At 26.7% G+C, this 25,035-nt stretch overlaps 1 protein-coding gene across 1 annotated transcript in view; it reads left to right on the forward strand.

Annotated features, from left to right (window-relative positions):
- The first annotated feature begins 3,360 nt into the window (after positions 1–3,360).
- LOC107454790 (uncharacterized) overlaps positions 3,361–25,035 on the forward strand; it is a 125,914-nt gene continuing 104,239 nt past the window's right edge. The window contains exons 1-8 of the mRNA XM_016072086.4: positions 3,361–3,768; positions 5,571–5,811; positions 6,622–6,722; positions 7,356–7,507; positions 10,915–10,994; positions 16,467–16,634; positions 17,321–17,425; positions 22,972–23,054. Of these exons, the coding sequence (XP_015927572.2) occupies positions 5,763–5,811; positions 6,622–6,722; positions 7,356–7,507; positions 10,915–10,994; positions 16,467–16,634; positions 17,321–17,425; positions 22,972–23,054 (738 nt within the window). The 5' untranslated portion in view covers positions 3,361–3,768; positions 5,571–5,762. The remainder of the gene's footprint in view (positions 3,769–5,570; positions 5,812–6,621; positions 6,723–7,355; positions 7,508–10,914; positions 10,995–16,466; positions 16,635–17,320; positions 17,426–22,971; positions 23,055–25,035) is intronic.

Consider the following 25,035-nt stretch of genomic DNA (forward strand, 5'->3'; position numbering starts at 1 on the left):
CGAAATTGGGTCGGCTGTGCAATGACTGTTATAAAATAAACTTATAAATTTGGCCGGGGTAGCCTGGTTGATAGGGCGTAAACACAAAATTGATTTGGTTGTTCAACGGCGGTTATAAAAAAATGAAACTAATAATCAAATTGTATTTTCTTGTTTTCTTTCTAACTCTTTGAATATTTTCTACGCACATTCAAAAATTCATGTTTCTAAGTCTTATAGATTTTGTAAGGTAAAAAAAAAATAATAATTGAGAAAAAAATTCATGAAAAAATCATTAAAAATTGCAAATAAAATATATTCAAAATGAATCTAAAAAAAAAACTCTGTTAAATATATAGTGGCCCAGCACGCGAAATTTTTACTGTGTGCTTAAAATGTGTTTCTTTTGTAACTTTTTCCCCTCGTTCAAAAAATATGTGCAATAAAAGAAAGGCTCTACATAATAGTCTAATCACAATTAATATATTTAACAATAAAGTAATATTATCAAATTTTTTAATAATATAATGTTAATACTCAACAATAAAAAATAGTGACAGTTTACTTTAGGTGTATAGAAATGGAATTGAACTTATAAGGGCCCCATCATTTTCAGTAGATTAGGGCCCCACCAAGCTTAAATCCGGCCCTGAGTAAGGGCACATTATCTTTTAGTATTAATAGAGGAAATTTAAAAAATAAAAAAAATATGACATAGTTTTAATGTCATTTTTATTTATTCTATGTTTCGTTTATTTTTTTCCATGTTATTTCAAGGAATATATTAAATGAAAATAACCTATTTAAAGCTTCTTTTTTTTCATATCATTTTAAAGAAATGAAATCTATTGAAACATACTTAACTTCCAATGTGGTGAACCGGGATCGAATCCAAGTGATGACTGGTCGATGCGAATTCCTGTCTAACATTGGGAGGTTTTCGTGTTTTTCCTCTCCATGTAACCCAAATGCGGGTTAGTTTCCTTCAAAAAGTCTTCCACGTAGGCAAATTTTCTCCCAATACTTGATCGAAAAGTTCCCTTGTCATTTGGATTGGATTCAAAATAAAAACACTACGAAGTTAAGCTTTAATATTCGTAATTGGGCCGGCAGTTTCACGACATTTATAAAAAAAAACTGCAAAAAAAAAAAAACATTCCTATCTGTAAGAATATTTAGTCCAAAATTTGATACCGACATGTGGAGCGTTAAAGCAAGAGTATTAAAATCATTTTAATAAATGTTCAACCAAATACACATCACACGCAATAATTAAATTTTTGTACGGAAATTTTAATTCCGCATCATTTTAAATTTTTCTTCGATTTTTGAAGAACACTTTTCTGCATGTCTTAAAGTTTATAACATTTTGACGAAGGGCTAAGAAAACAAATTTTTCTACAACAAGAACTGTAAATTCTTGTTATAAAAAAATTGGACTTTAATATCCTCTATTATATTTAACTTTCAAATTTTAAATTTAACTTTATTCAAAACTTAACTTTTTTAAATTTCGCTTTCTTAAATTTAGCTTTCTAATATTTTAATCAACTATAATTAGATTAATTAAAGTTAATTCCGCCATTGTTTGCAGTGCAGAAATTTCTTCTCAGAAAACACTTCTCTGGGAATGGCTAAGGAGGGGCATGGAAGAGATATTAAAATAATACATTGCTTACATACTTTATCCCACCAATATAAATGAACGAAAAAATGTGAAGAAAAATTCTATTATACACTTTTAATATGAATTCGAAAAGTTTCTCGCTATTAAATACATAAGTGATTGCATAATTACTACCCTTAATATATATTTTTAGAATCTTGCAAAAAAAAGTGTTAAAAAGTGTATACATTAGGAATGACAGATTAATGTTCAAGCAATAAAAAATAAAAATAAAAACCAATAGTTTCTAAATCTAGCGTGGTGTTTATAATAATCACAGTTCGCATTCTTTCTATTTCCTCTGGCAATCAAACTGGTTCTAATATTTTCAGTCTTACCTTCTTCAGCACTGATTCATTGTATTTTGATATCGTTTGTATTTTCTCCCGTAAATATTAATTGTGTCCACTAATGTTCTTTTACTTCATTTCTTTACAAATTTTATAAAAAATTCAATAAAGGATTTTATTACTTAACACCTTACATATACATAGGTTCATATTTTTCTTCGTTTACTGAATTGAATAAAAATTTCACAATACTTTTATGTTCCTGTGCATTTACATTAGAGCCCTAAAAACAGGGCAAAGTGCTTGGTCATGGTTGGAGGATGTGTGTTCTTGTGTACTAGCTTATTATTATTATTATTATTTTTTTTTACCGTGGAAAAACAAACTATCCCAGCCATTAGAGTAGTTAAAACTACGTATAGGATGGAAAAATTGCACCATTTTACGTTCATATTTAACGTAAATGTTTTTTTAAGCCGACAAATGAGTGTACGACATATTTTTTTTTTAAAAAAAAGGAAAAGAAAACATTAGTTTTCTTTTCATATAGTATATTGGTCTTTATAGTTTCGACTTTATAGTATAGTGGAAGATCTTTACGTCATTATCTTGATTTAATTAAACTCACTTTATTCAGAAGCTAAATATTTTGATTCGAAAATATCTTTAAAAAACAAGAAGAAAAAAAATGACAAATAAGGGGAGGAATAATATATTTAAAAAATAAATTCTACTCTCAAAATTAGTAAAATTCAGGAAAAATATTATTTCTAAATAAATAAAATTTATATGAAAGGAACGAATTAACAACGAATATATTTTTCATAATACATTATAAGCTTATAAATAAAAGTAAGCTATCGATTTTTAAAACGCCGTCCCCGTATCAGTTCTTCAAAAGGGTAGTGTGAGAAAAAGATTTCCAAAAGAATGTGAACAGAGTAAAAGTATTTCAGAGGGAGGAAGATCCCCTACAGAGAAGATTAGTCACTGTGAAACCGCAATCGTATGAACTTGGGGGAGAAAGTTGCTTCCCTCCCTTTTACCCAAAGGTAGAAAGTGACTTGAGTTTCAAAGCCAATATTACAAAAAGTAATAAAGATCAAAAAATTTGATCCACATTTTCGTGGATAGGAAAGATTGAAAAAATTATTAGTATTTTTCTTTAATTGATTACTCCGATTCTTAAACAAGAAAAATCGGTTCAAAGTGTGAGGAGCCCGCCATAGACTTTACATGTTAAAAGCAGAATTGAGGAGTCTGCTTGGTGCAACACCTTTCTCCCGGCAACCACGATTGAGGATTGCCTGATTGCAACCCTGATTTTCTGCTTTTTTGGGTATGCCGTGTATATTATTGTTTGCCAAGACAAATCCATTCTAAAACTGGGGAGTTTAGCGCCATCTATGCTTTGAAATGACAAACATAAGCGGAAGAATTTCCGGTTTAAGAATCGTGTTATTGTTTACTATCAACAGTTGATCATTCAGCATCCTTTAGTTACATAATTCACATATTAATTAATTTGTTTACTTCCGTGTTTATCTGTTAATATGATTGTTGATTATGACCGTGACATCGATTTATTTTTAAATCACTAGGTCCAAATTAATCTCTTACTGGTAGCACAAATATTTAAAACAAGCATACTATGCTGAGCGAATAATGAAATTTTATTATTAGGGTATTTGATTTCTTAAAGATTATCTTTTTTTCTCTCTATAATTATGACAAGAAAATTTTGTAACTTTTATGCAGAATATATAAGTAATAAAAGGTTTCTTTATATTTTGAGTTAGATTTGATGACAGAAACAATCACATATTTATAGAAGTATGCACTCCAGTTGTATTTTTTTCATTTTAAACATTAATTATTTTTTTAATTTTCCATATCTTATTTAAAATTAAATCCGATTTACTGCTTTAATTCATAACAAATTGAAATACATTGTTATAAATTTATTTTTTAGGAAATTGTGAGGAATTACTCTAACTAAATCATACTGTTAAATAATTTCTTATAAAATATCAATTTCTTTTCATTGATTTTCTTCACTAATACTGAAACAAGTTAAATATATTTTTAATAATTTGATTTAAACTTTTAAAGGAATAAAATTAATTCAGAATTTAAAAGAATAAAATAAATTCAGAATAAAATTAAATAAAATTTTATTCTGAAATGGTTGTAGTAATTATGCTATCATAAAGGAAAAGAGTTATATAGAATTGCAATGAAAATATTTAAATAAAAAAAAAACATTTTCTTATTACCCTCATTCAGAAGTTAACACCTGAAAAATATGTTTTATGTTCAATTCGCAAACATGTTTATTTTACTTATCAGATAGGACTTAAATTTAATGGTATGAAAAAAACACATAAAATGCATATGTTGTGATTTTTTTTTAAATTTCAAAAACTTTTCTTTAGTTACTTTACAATAAAAACTACCTGAAAAGGATGTAAAATCAAATGAAAATTATTAAGTTAAAAAATGTATTCACAATGAAATATTTGTAGTTTTTCTTTCTTAAATGCAAAAAATATATTTACATTTTAATGATCTATAATTATATTAATAAATTTGTTAGAAAATTAAATTTTTTTCTTACAAAATACTTGAATTAAACATTTTCCTGTTTAAACAATTAAATTTCATAATTAAAATAATCGTAATAGATTTAAAGTTTTGGTGTACTTAGGCGTTGATCAGCTGGATGTTGAGGCTTTGGCCCACTCTCAGCATGTCACTGAACAGGGCTTTGTGCGGGGATATTTCCGTATCGTGATCTGTTGTGCCAACTACAATCGCCAGAGTACCAAATAGATTTTAAACTTAAATTTTTTTTTAGCAAAAGCATGTAGATATTTGCCCGGGGGTGGGTAGGAGTTAAACATTTCGAGTTGGTCCCTTTCTGTGATTTTTTTTTTTAAATTTCTCGCCGGCCGCTGCCTGAAAGTTGCCAAGACTTGGCAACAGATCAGAATGCGTAAATCGTCCCCTTTGTTCACTTTTGTTATCAATTCTTGCTGAGCAATTTTTCTTCTTATATTTCTTAATTTTGATTTTTGAGTACTTATGTCTTTTGACTGTGTAACTGATGTGAATTTCAAAACATAAATGAGAAAAACATTTCCTTGTCTTCGAATAAGCATAAAAAACTGTATATTTGCAGCTGTTAATTTTTTCTTACATCCAAAATAGACTATAACTAGACTCATATTAGTTTGTTTTTTTAATTAAAATATTGGTTTTGCTTTAAAAAGTGATGTCATTTCTAATATTTTTTTATTTATACTTATCTTTTATTAAATTAAAATAAATGCTGGAAAAAGTGTTTCCATTTCTATATTGGTACCCGTTTTTGCCAACTGAAATTGTTGAAGTGCCAATTGTTACTGTTTGGTTTTACTACTTGGGATAAATTTTTTAAATATTATTTGTTTTAATTATTTAATTAATTATTTATTAATAATTTTTTTTTCTTCCCTAAGAGAATGTTAAATTTATCTGATGATATTGTTGTTGATTCATCATTCTTTAAAAAATCAACTTTTTACTTGTTGTTTTCAGGAATGCTGGTGTCTGTGATTACATTTTCAAATTAAAATTTTTTCTTTCTTTTCCAGACATATTTATACCTACGTACAGTTAGTTCAACCGCTCTAAGATCATGACTGCTAGCAATGTTATGAAGAATACAAATGACTGTTATAAATTTTCAAATGGCAATGAACTTGCTTTTTTATCTTCAGCTAAAATTAGACACATATGACAGTTCCTTTTCACCATCTTATACTAATCTATGATACTCATTAACTATGGACATTTCAAGTTCATTCACTGCATCTGTAAGCTCTACATCTTCTTGTAAGTATTTTATCTCTCCTTAGAAAATTTGTTCTATGTATTACATAACATTCTCTGAAAATTTCCAATAAATTATATTTAAGAGTTGAATATTTATTTCGATTCTTTGATTTTTCCCATAACAAATTCTTAACAATTATGTTAGTTACAGGCAAAGAAAAAGTGTAAAATACACAAAAGAATGATTTTTAAATCTAAAAATTAGAAATTTTTTTACATTTTAATCATATTACTTTTTAATTTTTGGATAGATATCATCTGCTAAAAAGCCAATTACTACCAAGTTTTAATTCTTTCTATATAGTTTAATTCAGATTTAAAAAATTTAGATAAGAGTAATTTTTAAGTTTAAACTTTTGAATTATTTTCACATAATAATTTTCTCATAAAATCGGCAAACTATATTTAAAAAAATATATATTTTGACAATAATATGAATTCTAAGTTTAAGAAAGTCATTTAATAAGTAACACTTGCATATTTTAACATTTTTTTAAATGCAAATTATTGTCATATGTTTATTAGTCATTACCGTATGATATTATTTGCATAAAAAATTTTAAATTACTTTATTATTTTAGAAAGATTCTACTTTTCTTTTACTATTTAATTTCTCCTTAAAAACCTAGATTATTTTATTTCATTGTACCCTTTATGATTCTTTATAGAAAGAATTATTGCATTTAAGTAAAATAATTCTTTTTATAAAGAATAATTTGATTTGGAGATTATAATAATTTAACTTAAATCTTTGGCCACCTGTGTTAATGATTTCCAAAGTCTGTTAAATGTATCCTTTGTATCTTTTAGGTAAGCCTAAATTAACCATAGAAGGAGAGTTAAAAGACAGTCTTCGTTTTCGTTATAAGAGCGAAAAAGGCTGTCATGGGGGATTAAAACCAGTTATCAAAGTAAGATTTTCCATTGTTCATTTTCTTTATCTTATTTTACAATATGTTAAAAAACTGTACGGTAGTAGAGGTCTTCCAATGGCTTTACCCACACAACACATGAATCTCTCTTTCTTTATTCATAGAGAATTCAAGTTGTATAAAAGGAAATTGTGGTTTGAGTAATTTCTTCCAGACTTGTTATCCATTGACTCAATGTGATTGAAAAATCTTTCTTTTAAACATGCAAAAATATTTAACTTGTGTCTTTAGATTGATTTTCGTGGAATTAAAAAAATTTTAAAAAATTCTGATGCTCTGTTTGAATAAACAGCTCAGTTCAAGCCCTCTAATGGATGTTAAAATAATGTTGCATTTATAGGACAAAAAAAGAGACCTCATGTATCAATTAATATGTATAACATGACTTAGTAAATCAGTAGTTGTGAATCAGTTAAGGTTGCAGAAATGAGGGATCCTACGAAGGAGCATTGACTGTACCACTTTTGCAATAAAAGAAAGAATACATGAATTATTTTCCAAACTAAAACAAGCTGAAGATATATTATTAACTTTGAAATTATCATTTTGAATCTTATTTAGTAAATACCTTAATTTTTTTCTCTAAAATTTTATTTTAAATGAATTTTATAGTTGCATGGATATAAAAGTTATAATGATATATGGATTAAAGCTACACTGTATACTAGTGGAATTAATCCAACTCTACATTGTTTGGAACTTGAGGGGAAGGATTGTAAGGATGGAGTTGGTTGGAAACAACTTTCTAAGGATTTTACAGCCAGGTAACTAATTTGATTTAATATTTTTTTAAGAAAGTGTTGTTTTAAAATATCTAACTCATTATATATATTTTCTTATTAATATGTTTAGCATCTCAATATTTAATTCCTTTTTTTTAACCTTCTATAAAAAAGGAGGAAACTGCAATATTTTTAAATGAGTGTAAAATAACTTTTACTTAATTAAAAAAAAAAAAAAAAAATTAAAAACTGCAACGCACCAAATACAATCTTGTATCTTTGTTTCTGTTGATCTAACCTGTTTAAAGGTGGGACCACAAACATATCTGATCATTTACTTTATGATACATAAACGAATATATTAGTATATTTTTATATTATGATAATATAAAATTTCAATTATTTAAGGCTAAATATTATAAATAAGTCATGTCAATATAAAAAAAATACCGAATGAACTTAAAACTATTATCCTAAATTTTGCAAGCTTACCTTTTAAAGTGGCAGATATTTCTGTAGGCATTTCCCAATTTACTTAGTATCCTTGAAAAAGTATGTTTTTAATTAAAAATAAAAATTCATGCTTATCATTTTTACAAAGTGTCATATTCATCTGGGGAAAATGTGGCATAACTACCACTATAAATATTAAATACCAATTCACGAGTATATAAGACATGTTAACTTGATTCTATCTATAGGTACCTTTTGATTGATGAAGGTTTGACACTGTCAATTATTATCGTCCTGTATTGGTAACCTGATGTCATATGAACTTGATAATATTGATGGATGATTCATATTAAACAGTTGATTTGCTCATAAAATAGTGCTCAAAAATTCGGTGAAATAAATAAAATTCTCTTGGCCAATGAGTAAATAGTAATAAATAAATAATAATAATGATATGATAATAATAGTAATGAGCAGAAAAAATAAATAGTACTAATCAACTAATGGTATTGGCACATCGAATTCTATCACAGATAAAATTCTGGAAGGGGAGTAAGGCAGTGTAACTACGACTATAAATATTAAATACCAATTCACAAGTATATAACGCATGTTAACTTAATTCCATTTTGAGGTAAATTTTGATAGATGAAGATTAACTTACTTGATAACTATGTCTCCTTAAAATAATTCTGACAAAAAGTTAAAAAGAATTTTGTATTAATCAAATTGATCAAAATTTTAGTATCAACTTTCTTACATTTCTTAATCTTCAATATTTATTTTAATTAAAAATCTGTTTTGTATTTTTTTTCTTTTTAAATATTTATAGAAAAAAAAGGTAGGGTGGCCACAGGACAGGAAAATGTCAGGAAATTTAATTAAATTACTCAATAAGTCAGAAAAAAATGTATTTATTTAAATTTCAAGTACTTAAATATTCAATATATAACCCAAAAAAATAATTAATAGATATCTAATATCNCCGAATTTTTTGTATTATTTTTAAAAAACAAATATTTAATTTTTTTTTTCATTTTGTTCAGATTGCGGCCGCGGGCCGCACATCGATGGTTGGCGGGCCGCAGGTTGAGCACCCCTATTATATAATATATACTTAAATATCCATCAATTCATCAAAATATGTCTTGTCATAATTAAAAAACAAATGTTTATTTTCAACTCTAGCTGGTATAAGTAATTTGTAATAGATTTTATGTAGTATAAGAATTAGGCCTAATTGAAAACTGAACAATAACATTCATGTAATCAGTTTTAAAAAATCAGAGAAAGTCAAATAATTTTTTTTGAGTGATTGTGGCCTCTTTGTAAAGGCACCTTTAATTATAACTGTGAGCTTAATCTAGTTTAGTGTTTTTTAAAGAGATAAATTAAAGCCCAATGCCAAAGAATGTTTTTTACAGAATGAAATAGAACATTATTTGTGAGTTTAAGGCAGGCACTGTTTATTCAAGAGTATTAAGAATTTTTTCAATTTAGGCTTGAAGCTCATAGAAAAATCTGTTAGACGAAAGCTTAAAAAAAGTTTTGGGCCAGTACTAAATCATAAACTTAATTATCTTTTATCATAGAAAAATATTGCATGTTGTCATCAGTAGTATTGCCTGAATTTAGAATGACTTCTAGAAAAGGCAATAAACTCAAATTTATGTTGTTGCAGTAAATAAAATATATGTATAAAAATAGTTTTCCGCACTTGTACAGTGAAGCACTGTTTATACATCTTTCAGAAGATGAGTGAAAATTTTTATATAATTAAAAAAACATAAAACTGAAAATGTTTGAAAAGTCAATGTAAAAATAAAAATTTTGATAATGTATTGTCATTGTTAATTTGATGCTTAATATTACTGTGTTATCAGTCTGTACTTTCAGCAGTTAGTTTTCTGACCTGACCTTGAAATTACTACACACTACTCTAACATTTTCTTTTTTGACTTTGACTTAGCTGGAATTGAGGGGAAAAATTCGTTTCAGAACCGTACTTCTTGTATCCAGACTAGATATTTTTGTATTGAAACAAGAAAGAAAACAAAATGATTTATAACTGATTATAATATTTTAAAATAAAATATAATAAAAGTAGAATGAGCTAGGACTGTTTAAAAACATAAGTTTTTTTATATATAGAAATGTGAACTAAAAGTATAAAGTTATAATTTTTTTGTAACATTCTTTTATAAACAAGAGAAAATTATTATGAGTTTTCTTTAAAAATTATTAGTGAAAATAGAATTCTTATTACAGTAGAGTCCCGATTATCCGAGTTAATGTTGCCCTGACTAACTCGGATAACCGAAAAACTCGATTAAGTCAGAGAGTATAAAAAAGGAAAGGTTGGTATAAATCTAATATATTTAACAAATACAAAATTTATACGAGTACACCACATACAATTCTTATTATAATTGAAAATCTTGCTTAAAAACACTTAAAGAGTATACTTTACAAGAATTTTAGAGTTTTTACTTAAAAAAGTCCTTAATCATTTTTTGTTTTATATTACTTTGGAGCTTTTCTGCAGGATTGTTTCCACATTTTTTTTACAGATAACAGAAAGACTGGTGTAGCCTCTTCTTGTAATTCTATATAGTCAGTAGCACTTTTGATAGCTTTTAGTCCATCTGCTTTTTTATATGTTAATTTTCATCATCACTGTCTTCATCATCTTTGCTGGATTCATTTTCATTATTGACGATATTACTGATCATTTCATCGGTAATCTCGTGTTGACCGTCAGCTTGTTTCCCTGAGTGTTTGGAAGACAAATTTTAGAATTTGTTTCGGCAGTATTTTTAAAAATAAAAAAAATAAACTGCAACATAAAAAATCCTTTAAATATTTGATAGCTCGGTTTAAGTGGAAACTCTGATAATCGGGACTCTACTGTATTTGACAGATAAATTATTTCTTTATCATTGTTATTTAAAATTTTGAAACAAAATTTCATTTATAAAATATTATTAATGTTTTAGATTTGATTCTCTGGCAATTTGTATAAAAAAGAGGGATGAACTGGTTGATTTATTGAAAGAAAAAGTAGCACAAAATTTAAGTAAGTTGAGTAAAATTTTAGTACTTATAAATGTATAGTAGTAGTAGTATATATATAGTGTATTATAGTTGTTATAAATGATATATGGTAGTAAAATTATAGTAGTTATGATTTTATTGCCAATTTCAAACATAGTTTAGAATAGAATCTCGTTACCACCAGTCTGTAAACAAACCTTCTTTTTTTTAATACATTATTTAATTTAAGAATCCCCTATGAAGAAAATTATGCTTTATATTGTTGGAAAGAAATGAAAAATTTTTATTAATTTTTAGGAACACTAATTAAGTATTTTATTTAGTACTATTATCCTTGATATTCCCATGCAATTTTCTTGTATCCAACAATCTGAATAACAAATAAAAGACTTAAGTGCACATATATTAATAAATCATATTTCTTTTATTTCAGAAATTCTGAATATTTCAGAAATCCCTTATCATTGTTTTCCCTTCAAAACTTTGAATTGTGACTTCATTACAAATAATCGATGTCATCACAATCAAGTATAATAAACGATAAACAATATATTGTTGACAAATAATTTTACTGATTCATAAAATAATCGTAATTTAAAATATTTTGGTAGAGTTATATTTACTAATACATAAAATTTTGACTGATTACTTTAATTTATTCTCATTAAAGAACTCTGCATTATAATCGCTATTGCTCACCCTCCAAAACAAATGTCAGCATTAATAACATTTTCATGCTAGAATTTTCCTTAAACATTTCCCTAAAAATGTGTAAAATTTCATTTATTTTATCCATAATATGTAACAGTTTTTGTTTTATGAGATTGAAAAATATGTAGGGTTAAAAATTAATCTCAGTGATATTATTTTTTCTTTTAAAATATGGAGAGAAATTTAGTTGAAATAACTCTTTAAAATTTGCTATTTCTTTATATGCAGGGTATCCGCGCACCTGGAAAGTCGTGAAAAATCATGGAAAGTCATGAATTTCAGTATTGAACAAAATTTGTCATGAAATGTCATGATTTTAACTATTTTTTTGAAAAAAATCATGGAAAGTTATGTATTTAGGTCGTCGAAAAATCTAATTTTTTAAATGGAATTCCCCCCCCCCATTTCATGGTGTTCCGAATATCTGAATTTGTAACAAAATCTCCACTCACAGTCATATTTGATTAAAATATAAAATGTTTTTATCGTGTTCTTTAAAAATTATGGTGCTCTTTCAATAAATGAAAGAAAAATAGAGCTAATTATCTTTTAAACTTATGTGATTTCAGAATTTTTATTATTTATTTTTTTTATTCTATCAGTTTAAAATTCTAGCTGAAGCAAGCCAGTCATTGGCGAATTTTTTTATTCCGAAATGAGAACAGAAAAATCAGGAGTATTTCTTTCCTTTCTGATGAACAAGAAAAGTTTCTTTAGAATATAATTTTGCTGAAAAAAAGAAAAAAAAATTATTTGCTTTTGTATTTTTTTCAGCCATTTTATTGCTTCATTCTTTCTTTACTCTGTTTTTTAAATTTAAAATGAGTAAATATGAAGATGCAGAGTATAACAGTTTAGGTTATACCTATCATTTCAATGAATGTTATTATAATGCTTTTTTAAATTTATTGTTGTGTTTTTGTCAGAGAAAATAGTAACTTCATTAAGTCATGAAAAATTCCTGGAATTAATCATGGAAAGTCATGAATTTGAAAATCTAAAATGTAGCAGATACCCTGTATATGATATTTTAATAAATTGTTTGAATTTTCTAAATGAGTAAAGATCAATTGGGAAAAAAAGTCATTATATTTTTTAATTGGAATCATAAATAAATTACTTGTTGCACTTTCTATAGCTCTCTGTTGGATTAAAAGAAGGAAAAAAAAAAGAAAAACTTTTTTTTACTGCACAGTCTTAAATCTACTGCATAAGGATGCTCAAAGCATTGTTGATTTTTTTCATTGGAAATTAATTATAAAAAAATTTAAAAAAAGAAGAAAATAGTAAGGCTTTAAAACACTGTCAGGACTCTGACTCATCTGCAGATGTCACTTCTGATATTATGCAAATGCGATCTGACCCTTGCATCACACCGCTGACCTGAAGGTCAGTGAGTGTGATGTAAGGGAAATATTGTCCCTTATTTTGAAAGGAAGGAGTGGTGTAGGAGAATGACTTTTCTCTCTCTATAAAATAATATAGAAATGAGACGGAAAGGAAAGGCTTAACTCCTTGTGCTGGAGAGAAATTAGTTAGTTGGCTACTGAGCAATATTTCTATAACTATATTATGTATATTTATTTTAATATATTAATCAAGAAATGTGAATAAGTATTAGATAAATCAGATGGTCTAGTTAGTAAAATAAAGCATATGAACAATCAATAACATGATTTTAAGTGTTTTTGTCAACCTATAAAATTTTAATTGTCAATATTAATCAATGTATTGATAATGTATGCTTATTAATATTATTGTAATTTTAGTTTTATACTTTTTTTAATGTATTGAATGAATGCAATTGGTTCATTTTTTGTGTTGGTCTAAAAAAAATCTTATTTTGATTTTTACATTTTTTTTTTATTTGACTGATATACAATTGTATAATTTTTTGTGTTAGGGCAAAATATATTATTTGCATTGGATCATTAATTCAATCGAATATGTTTTTCTGAGACAGAAGTGTTAACATTTAAATAAATTATTAATTAAACTAATTTGCATTTATTTCAGCCTTATTTCAATGCAATATAGTTATTTATGACTTAATTGCCAGTTGTAGAATATTAAAGTTACTTTTAAAAATAAGATTTAAAATAAAAACGTCATTCATTAAAGTTATCTTTTAATATTTATTTAAACAGTATGTTCTTATTATGGTTATTACAGCATTCTAAATATCCTATGAATCTCTGTATTGCCCAATGTTGTATTTAATCAGTCGCTTTTTTTGTAGAATTTTTTTGCATGGGTGAAGATATCTGTTGTAAAAAAATTGCGTCTATTAATGCAAATTATTTTGTTACTCTTCACAAATTATTTCATAAGATAGATCCTTCTTAAAATATTTTACCTTAAAACGAACGCTTAGTGGTATTTTTTTTTTAAAAAAGTGGATCCTACAAAATACTTGGGTCCTTCAAAAATGGATCCCACAAAATCCTTGGATCCTACAAAATTAAAAAGGGATCCTACACGTGGGGGATCTACACAGGGATGTGTTTATCTTCTTAAGTCAGGGATGAGATTCTTCTGCGGATTCCCGGATTTCCGCTTTTTTTCAGATTTTACCATTTTTTCCGCTAATTTCCGCTGAAAATTTTTTCCCCCACTAGTTGAAATATTTTATGAGGAATTTAATTTTCCGTGGAGCGAAATTATTGAAGTCCTCATTCCTCCTTCTGAAGTTTCTCTAAAAATCATTTCCTTGGGATAAAACTGGTTGACCTTTATACAGGGATGAGATTTTTTTCGCTTTTGAATTTCAGCCTTTTTATCAAAATCTTCGATTCTCTAAAAGTTTCGTTTTTTTTTAAAAATAAATATCCCGCTTTTTTAAAAAAAAATTCAGTTATTGAAGTAAAATAAATATATTTATTTATAATTTTCAAAGAAAAACAGAAAATTCAAACTACGTTCTAGCTGCTGACCTTTCACATTTTCACTTATATTAGCTATTTCTCCGATTCCACGCACAGAAAATAAGATTTTCAGTATTTTTTATCCGTCGGCAGGATAGCTCGTATTTTTGTAATTCAGACGTCGCTGCTTCTTGTATTCTGGAGTGAAAGCAAACAAAGAAAAAGAAGAAAAAAAAATTGAGGTGGGTTTGCGGTGAAAATACTTATTTGCTCATTCAATTAATCTTGTAAATTTTTATTTATTATATTTTTATTAAATTTTTATTTATTATGTCTAAACAAAAAACAATACAACCAAGCCTTTTAGAAATCCCAAGTCCAGACTCTGCAAATATCTCGATTTTTATTCACGCGATTTTAATATCAATCATCGATTTTCGTATTTACCTGATTTAAAAGTTGCGCATTGCAATTCTTATTTACGCTTTTTAAATATCGTACATTATGACTCGTATTTACGAGATTTAAAAATCTAATATCGTGTTTTGTATTTTTGCATTTTTAAAATCGCGATTTTATTATCAAACATCGATTTTCGTATTTACCTGATTTAAAAGTTGAACGTTGCGATTCTTATTCAGGCCATTTAAATATTGTACATTGCGATTCTTATTTACGAGATTTAAAAAACCAATATCGCGATTTGTATTTACGAGCTTTTAAAACCCTATGTAGCTACGCGAGCTTAAAATCCAATGTCGTGATTCGTTTTTGCGGTTGTAATATCGCGCGATTTTAAAATTATGCATCTTGATCTAAAAATTACACATCATGATTTGTATTTTCGCATTTTTTAAATTCGATGTAGAGTTTCATATTAACTTGATTTAAAAGCCTCATATCGGGATTTATAATCACATAGTTTACAAGTTTAAAAATCGCACTTTATTGGTCAAATTTTTGTTTATATGTATATATATTCTTGGATTTCCTCTTTTTTATTTTCTGGCTACTCTCATCCCTGTTAAGTCAACTTGATTTTTTTTCATTTCGGTACAATATCAATGTTGTCGCAATGATACAAATATGTTTAAATGATATTAAATTGATTAACTGATTTTTTCTTATCATTACCATCACAAATTCCGCATTCGTATAGCTGTTCATTAAAATGTTTTAAAATCATTTTATTTGAATAAAAGAAATCTTCATTATTATTTTTCGGAAATTTTCAACAAATCATGGTTTGCATTTTCTGGACTTGCAAAATGTACATAGTGATCCGTTATTTAATGGATGTACAATATTCGCTCTGTGATTCTTAATTTCTGGAAATTGTAAATGACTCATTGCTATTTATAAGTCACATATCGCAATTTTCAATTCAAGTGATTTTCAATTTGAAAATTATACATAGCCATTGGTAAATGATACAAACAATGCAATTTTAAAATCGCGCATCATGTAACTAAAAATTGTATTTATTCACATTATCATCTTTTATTTATTTACAACTTAAAAACTTCTACTTCAAAGACCAATCGTTTTGCAATTGTTTACAAAATCAAAGGAATAGGACCTTTACAAATTCAAGAAAATATGAACCTATTTTCATTTCTTTCTTTTTTAAAAAAAAAAACAGAATAAGAAGCAAAACAAAAAGGGCCCTGGCCGAAAAACAAAATTTCACTTAAATTTAATTTAAAATTTACAATAACAATAATAATATCATAAATTTTTCTCGACTTTATAAACACAGGACTTTTCACAATAAGTCTGTACAGACCTATGTTTGGTAAAAAGTGTGCCAAAAAATTAAATATTTGTTCAAACTTCTGTATGAAATATGAATTTTGTTTCCAAGTAAATAAGCCACCTCTATCAATTATCCTTTTACGCAACTGTCATTTCCTTTTTAGAGAAAAAGAAATTACAATATGATGTGAAGGATTTAGTAAAAGAAGTTCGAGAAAGAATGAAAACATTAAATTTAAATAGTGGCATACTTTGCTTTGAAGCATTTTATTGCAAAGATGAACGTCAGCCTGTATGTCAAAAAATCTTATCACAACCTATTTATAATCAAAGTAAGTAAAGTTAATGCTTGCTTAAAAATGTAGTTTTTTTCTTATAAATGATGATGAACTTTAAATTTAGACAGTATAAGTAAAGTAGATCTATGTATTGCAATTTTCCATTAACCACATTCACTTTTCAGGAATAAACAATAAAAATGCTGTTAAGAAATTTCTAACTTGAAATAATAAACTTTTCACATTATCTGTTTAATTATTTGTTATGAGGTTACAATTTTAGAAGCTAATCAAACCAAAATTGATCAATTAATTTGTTATTAGTTCTAATGCTCAAAAATAATTTAAAAAAATTTCTGTAAATAATAAATTTTTAAGAGTATTTTTTTTTTGTATTTTTAACTATTCGTATATAAAAATTATTTTGAAATTGATCTGTTCTTGACTAATATTGCCATGTTTAATGGGCTAGTTTAAAAATATGTAAAATGATCTATCTAACACAAAATTCATTAAAACACAAGGCCTTATTTTATATAGATCTTCTACTATAATTTTTTAAGTTTATGTGTTTTATGTTTTCATTTCTAATGGAATTTCTATGCACTAAATGTAATATACAGACGTACCACTTCCTCAAATCTACAATATTACCCTTACCCATCTGACAGAACTTTATTATGTTGAATTGTGGATCATCTACAAACTATACAACAGTGTTTTCTTCTTCCAATTTTTAGAAGCTGGGGTTTCTGAAGATTTGAGAATAAGACAATTATCGAAGTGTTCTGGATTAACAAAAGGAAATGAAGATATTATTTTGTTGTGTGACAAAGTCCACAAAGGTATCATAATTGTTTTATTCCTCCTTTTTCTTTAAAAAAATATGTTTTAATTTAAAATATTACCAAAATATACAAATTATTTGTAACAACATAAAGGTTTTTTAAAAAACTTTAATACTTTTGTATTAATTCAAGAATTTCTAATTACTCCTGTTTTTTTGTTATATGAAGAATGTGTGGCTGAAGAATATGTTAAAAAGAAAATAATAATTGGAAAAATCACTTTGAATCTCTTTTTGTGATAAAAATAACAGACTATCATGGAATTAAAATAAGAATTGTAAAACAGTGAAATACCATTGGATACTATTCTATGTTGGAATCGATGGTAATGAGAAAACGGATGAATTGGTACAGAGGAATGCTCTTAGGAGAAGTATATGATTAAATTTTATGCTGACATCAGAACTATCATTTAAATTGAAGGATAAACCCAGAAAAAATTAATGTTGATTGGAAAGAGTTCAGTCACAGCTACAGTCATGGAATGTAGCAATTTTGAACTCTGAGTACATAACTTGACTGCTTAACCCAATACCTTAACATAATTGATATACTTACTTCTAAGTTATCTCCTGTTTACAGTACACACATGAGTAAATGACATGACTGTTTAGCCAAACACCTTAACCATACTTATTCTTATTTACTATACACTTATGAGTACATGGTGCATAGCGTTTTTTAAAAGTGTTTAAAGATGCTTTTTTCATTGGGTATTTTTAAAAAGTGCTTAATTTTCCCTATTCAAAAATTATGTTTTAATTCTTTACCATGTCGATTTTCGCCATGTATGATGCAAAAGCGTGCTTTTCAGATTGTTCTATTAAACGTTTTTACAATCCATTTTGGCGTACCATCGATCTGTAGCGTATGAAAGCGCCAATCAATTTACATGTTTTTCATTATTTTATCATGATCATGTAAAGTCTTTGAAAATTATTTTGCGTCTTTTTATGTATATAGTGCTTAAAAATATTTTTTAATGCTTAAAAAGTACTTAAAAGATGCTTATTTTTTGTTGAAAGATTTGGCTACACACCCTGGAGTACATTACATAACTATTTGGTCAAACACCTGTTAACATTTCCCCTTAATAGTGAGTTGTCCAGCAGGTGGCGCAGCGCCACAACTACTGTGTCTGTTTACAAATGTAAGAGAGAGATTTTTAATATGAAACAATTTGGAAGCAGCAATGTACTCGGCTGCTGGAGTAGTTTGTTTTCTTTTATTTCTTAATTAAATTTATTGTTGAAATCATTCTCAACTTGACTCATCGCCACATCGAAGAGCAAACAGCGAACGAAAGTAAAAGAAGACAACACACCCTAACAGAATTGACATACTTACTTTTAACCTATGTATAACCACTAATATATAACCTATTTACCAGTATAAGTAAGTAGCTGTTACTAGTCTGTCCTGGCCATAACTAAGCATAGAGAGCATAGAGGAGGCATTTACCAATGGTATTGGATGACCAGAAATCTCGTGTCCCGAGCATTCTATTTCTTCACTTCTAGTAATTTACATTAATTTTTAGGTTTTAATTATTTAATTTTTTAATGTTTTAAATGTATAGTTTTTGTTTTTAATGTTTTTGTTTTTCAAATTCTGTTTGTAATTCACTATTATTACTGGATAAATATCTTCATGTAATGCATTAAATTCTGATTTTGCAAACTAAAAAATTCCAGATATTTTTTGTTATTATTTAAAATCCAAAACAAAAATATTTTCTTTTTAGCTTTTATGTGTTTCTTTATGATAACAGGGTGGCCACCCACCTGAAAAACCTTGAAAACCTGGAATTATCAGGGAATTTTTTTTATACTGGAAAAAACCTGGAAAAATCAGGGAAATATGGATAAAAACCTGGAAAACCTGGAAATTTTTGCTTATATATATTTTTTTAATTTCACTAATTTAAATTATTTGCTAATAATTTTCTTAATTTAAATTGTTTCATCCATTATACCCACATTTTTTAGACGGAAATGTATCTCCCAACAGTTAAAATGTCATCAACTTACTTTGCCTTCCTCAAAATTTGCTCTATTATAGCCCTGTTAAACTAGAATACAACATAAAATTCTCCCATGCAAATGTAGAAACCTTTGATCTCTATGCAGACTGTGCAATTTAGGAAAGGCAAAGATTATGGCGGATGTGGAAGACGGGGTTAGGATTCGGTTTTTAAATTCTGTCCATGTTCACACAATGATTCAAGTTTGTTCGCAATTGAGAGTGGTAATTTTTTTCTATTTTGACAAAATGTTTTTGTATTTTTAACTTTATTAAATTCTCTAAAAATTAGTTGGTTATAATTTAATAATAATAGATTTTATATTGCACTCTTTTTCTGAAAGCTTTTGAACTCCCATTCAAAGAAATCTGTAAATTATTTTTTCTCAGCAAACCAACCAATCACGCATTTTCCCCCATCACTAACAGCAATGTTTGTCGACAAATTGTTACAATTCTTGCATTAATGCTAATTTTTTCTATTTCATTTTAACCTTTTATAGTATATTTTTATTTTGAAAAAAATTTTTTTTTAGAACTAACTATATATTAATATCAAATTTTACGGTTTTGTTGGTAAATATTAGTTTTTTGATTCAAAATTCGAATTGTATAGTTATCACAATATCGAAAGTTCGTAAATGTTGCTTGCATTCCAGAGATGATATTTCAAAACTATTCCTCTTTTTACCTAAAAAAGCTGACAATGACTAAGGAATATATAGGAAACATATTAAATGATGTATATACATAAAATATAATTTTTTTTATTCATATGTGTTTAGTCAGGAGAAGGAAAACGAAACTTAGTGTTTTAGTTCTGCACTGTACAAGATTCCAGTTGTTCAAACAAAAACAATTAACTATGCTAAACTAAAAAACTGTGTGTTTAGATTGGAATTCTTTAAATGTTTTAATTTCAAATAAGAAAAAAAATCAAAAAAGTATAAATTTTAAGGAATTTTATCTATTTTTTTTCTTCTATAGAGTATAGAACTAAAAATTAGACAATTTTACATTTCTGACATTTATTTTTTTATACTGAATCTCTTAAAATAAAAATGCTATTTCAAAATACCATTATTTAAAAATTTGACTTGAGATATTGGTTTAAGGAAAATATGATCAGTGAATTTTATAAAAAGCACTGGTAAGATGAAATACAGTATAATGCAGTATACAGTACAGCTTTATATTGAAATGTAATTACAGTGATTCACAAAAGTGTTGATACACTTATGACTTTCAATGAAATAAGACTATCCATTAATTAAAATGAATGTTTCAGAATGTATATTTAATGATAAAAAATGTGTTCTAATCTTAACAAAACTGAAATATTTTAAATGACAATATGAAATATTTTAAAAACAAAGGAAAAGTTTATTTTTAAGGAATCAATCATCAAAAAGTGACAAAAACTTTATCCCACAAAAGTCATCATACACTTTTAAAGAAAAAACTCAGTCTATTAGTAAATCTAATTTTTCGTTAAATTAACATTTAGTGGAGTTTCCTTTAGCATCTACAATAGCTTTTAAAGGTTGAAAATACGTGTAACTAGTTTTTTTTTTGTCAGGTGAAATTCGTGCAGAATATTTTTTTAAAATTTTTACAGAAACTTTTACAACACTCAATTGCAAATTTATGAATTTTTCCACAAAATTTATAATTTTAATCTCTGATATGAAGTCCTTCTTTTAAGCATTTTATCACATATTGCACAGTTCAATTGAATACAGTAAACTAATTTAACATATTCATTACTGATTTACCTCTTATGAAGACAAATAATCAAATTTGGTCTATTTTATTACGACCACAAGTCATTTTTAAATGATAAAATAAAATATTACGGAGTTAGCAAGCAAAAGTTAAAATATAATTTTGCTATTATAGGTTTGATACTAAATTGCTAATAAAGAAATAAGAAATTAAATGAAAAATAATTAAATAAAAAAAGCAATTGACGATAATTTTAATTCTGAGATCCAAAACATTTAAATGTACGATGACTTTCGTGGGGTAGAATTTTTGTTACTATTTGATTAAAAAATTAACTTTTGCTTTGTTTTTAAAATATTCTGTGCAGTTTTGCTAAGAATAGATTATACATCTTATTATCAAATACCCATTGTGAAATATTCATTTTAATTATTGAATTTTTATTACCTATTTCAATATAAGTTATAAGTGAGTGAGCACTTTTGTTATTAAAAATTATTGATATATAATCACCTGAAACGGTTTTCTTTTCCTTAATGAAAATATATTAAACAATACTTATCCAATGTTTTATTGGTTATTCTGATTTTGTCATTTTTAGGTACACTTTGAGCAAATACTACTTAAAGCAACACATTAAATTCACTAAAAAACAATTAAAATTATTCAATAAAAACAATATATTCTGCAAGCTAAACATATTATTTTCTCCACGTCTAATTTTTAAAAAATTTATATTGTACCAGAACATTAAAAAATAATGAAAAAATATCTTGTAACAAAATAAATTTTTTTTCAAGATATGTTTAAAAAAATGACATTTTGAATAAGATATTTTATAATACAGACACTTTTCTTGTACACATCCTACACTTTATAAGAAAAAAGGAAAAAAACAAACCTGGAAATTTTAAGATTTTTACCTGGAAAACCTGGAAAAATCAGGGAAGTTTGAAATCTGTTTTGAGTGGCCACCCTGAATAAAGAAGGGATTCCTAGCATTTTACTCTTTCTCAATTTCTTTGTTTACTATATTCTAAATCCAAACAGCAGCATTATATAATTGATTTAATTAGCAATAAATTATGTTCTTTAAAGAAAGATGCTTTAACAACATTCTTATTTTTTGTTAAATAAATGTTTAACACTTATATTAAAATGTTGAAGTTGATAAAGTGATTAACGATGGAGTAGAAATGTTCTTTTTTATAATTTTTAAAACATTTTTATTTTAAATTGTCATAGTCATTGCTTGATTAAAAATTTCATTTGCTTCAAAACGATGCAAATTGGAGATAACGGTTAACATGTACCAAGGTAGAAATTTTCAAAATAGATGTTAGTTTTCAAGACTTGCCAGACGTGAATGAGAAGAAACAAAGGTGATTTGTAATATAAAACAAATTTGCCAACGAAATATGGAAAAATAAAGGTTAGAAACCAAACTAGAAAATCCACAATAGCTGAGAAAAAAAAAAGAACAAGAAAAACCACAGTGGCCGAGAGCAGCAAATCAGGGTATATTACCCTGACTATTACTTCCAATTTTGACTGTCATTTCCGATTTCTTTACTTTTGAAGTGAATGAAGTTTTTAAGCAAGTAATATCTTACCACTTCAGTTTCCTGAATTATTTATTGAATGCATAGTCATTGTTATTTGATTAACACGTTTTCTACTGATCTTGTGCTACTGCAGGATGCTAGTCTAGTGATTGTCATGAATTTGCTCAGCACTGTCAGTGAGCTTGTTAATTGTGTATGAACTGTTTTTTTTTATTTATGGTATATTTTTAGATGATGTTGAAGTTATTTTCTCCTGTCTGTGCGTGGATTGGAGTGCAAGAGCACACTTAAACCCTGCTGACTTCCATTACCAGGTTAATATAATTTTTTTTTAAATAAAATAAAGCTAGATGTACCATGGGGATGTTCAAATATTACATCAGCAAATTTTTGTTCAATTTTGATCCCCTTCCTCTTATCAAAAAATCAAGCAAATCACAGCATCCCTTGTTTATTCCTCAAAAATTCGCAGCACCCCTTGTTTATTGCTTTAACTGTAGTAACCTAATCTTAGGATTAAATTCAAATAAAATATGTAACTTTGCATAAAATAAAATTTATTCTTTAATTTGTTTTATAAAGTTTTGCGTAGAATACTCTTTAGGAATCTTTTGTGGTCTAAACTCTTGACATCTGAAGTTCTTTGAGGGCCTGGATAGCCTGGCTGGTAGGGTGTTGCACCCATGTCCGTGAGGTCATGAGTTACGTCCCTGCCGGTTGAAGTTTTCATGTGTACAAAATAGTGACCGGTGCCTATTAAATCTTTTGAAGTCACAAAGTCCTCCAAGTTCCCATAATAAATCAATACCTTTTGGGACGTATTGAATTGTAGATTGATCGTGCTGTAGTTCAGGTCAAAATTACGATCTGCAAATGGAAAGATTGATGATTTGTGATTGTGTCCTCCATGTGGAATGGGATGTGATGTATGTATTTTGTCTCCAAATCATCCTCAGGGATGTTTTCCAGACTATAGCCTACTGCGCAGCTCTAGTGTAAAGTATATAAGTAAAAGTTTGCTGAAATTCTTTAATGAAATGTTTTCATTCCCTGAATTCAACTTTTATTCCGATTTTGAAATTTTTATTCATTTGTGTTATGAATTAATTTGACTTTAATTGGAACTGCAATTTATTTGCTAATTTTTTTCTTTTTTTTTGTATTTAAAAAGATGTAAAAATAAGAGGAATTTGATGCCCAATGTTAGCATTACTCATATCCCTTTTACCACTTTGTTAGCAAAAATAAACAAGTCACAAACCTCCTTCTCCTGTTAAGCCTTTTCATAATATTTAGTTGCCCCTCATTTATTTTCTTAGAGCATTTCTTTATTTTAATATTTTGTATTGTAATAAAAACTAATTATTTTTTTATCATAGTACAAAGTAAAAATACGTGATTATCCTTTCCTTATCCTCTGTTATATTACCTATCTTAAAAAAAAGAAGAGTAAAACTTTTTATAATTTTATGATTATTTACGTATTTTGTCATAAAGATTCAATTATTTGTGATACTATTGTATAATTTTTCAATCCTTTCTTTCACAAACATCTCAAATTAAGTAAAGCGGGTAAGAAATTTTCTTTCTTCTCTATCTTTCTTTGAATTACTCTTAATTACTTATTAAATAGTCTATCACAGTTTTCAATGCAATGAATAGCTGCATTGATCATTGATTTTATTCTATTCAGGTCTTTTACTGGGACTAGAAAACCTAAAATTGTCAATAATTTGAATTTGTTGCATTGTTTAGTCATAACCTAGAAAAGTCTTGCAACAAGCCTAAAAAGACAACTCTTAAAATTTACTATAACATTAGCTAGCCAATGTAGTTATGGTAAATGAAACTAGCATACATTTTCATTTTTTTCTGGAAAAAGTGCATAGCAACGTGGTTTGTTTTCTTAGATTTATTAAAATAAGAATTTGCACAATATACCTACTTTTTTTATTAATAGTTTCTTGCTTCAAATATTTTCTGCATAATAGAGCATTCTACTATCGATCAAATTCTTCGGCATAATAGCAACAACAAAAAACCTTATTATTTTAAGTAAAAAAATTTTAATTAAATTTAGATAAAGTTTTTATATAAATTCACGTTTTGATGAGTTGAATTATTTGTTCATAAAAATAAGTTATGTATAAAAAAAAATTTAATTACTTTTCAGAGAGTAACAGTTCTGAAACTGTTTTAATTTTGTTATTGTTTTAAATTTTCTCTCATTGTTTAGACACATACATTTGTCACAAACTTGATTAGACAGGATTAGATTATCATTGTTAATCATTA

The sequence above is a fragment of the Parasteatoda tepidariorum genome, chromosome 1 (assembly GCF_043381705.1).
Source record: "Parasteatoda tepidariorum isolate YZ-2023 chromosome 1, CAS_Ptep_4.0, whole genome shotgun sequence".
NCBI lineage: Eukaryota > Metazoa > Arthropoda > Arachnida > Araneae > Theridiidae > Parasteatoda > Parasteatoda tepidariorum.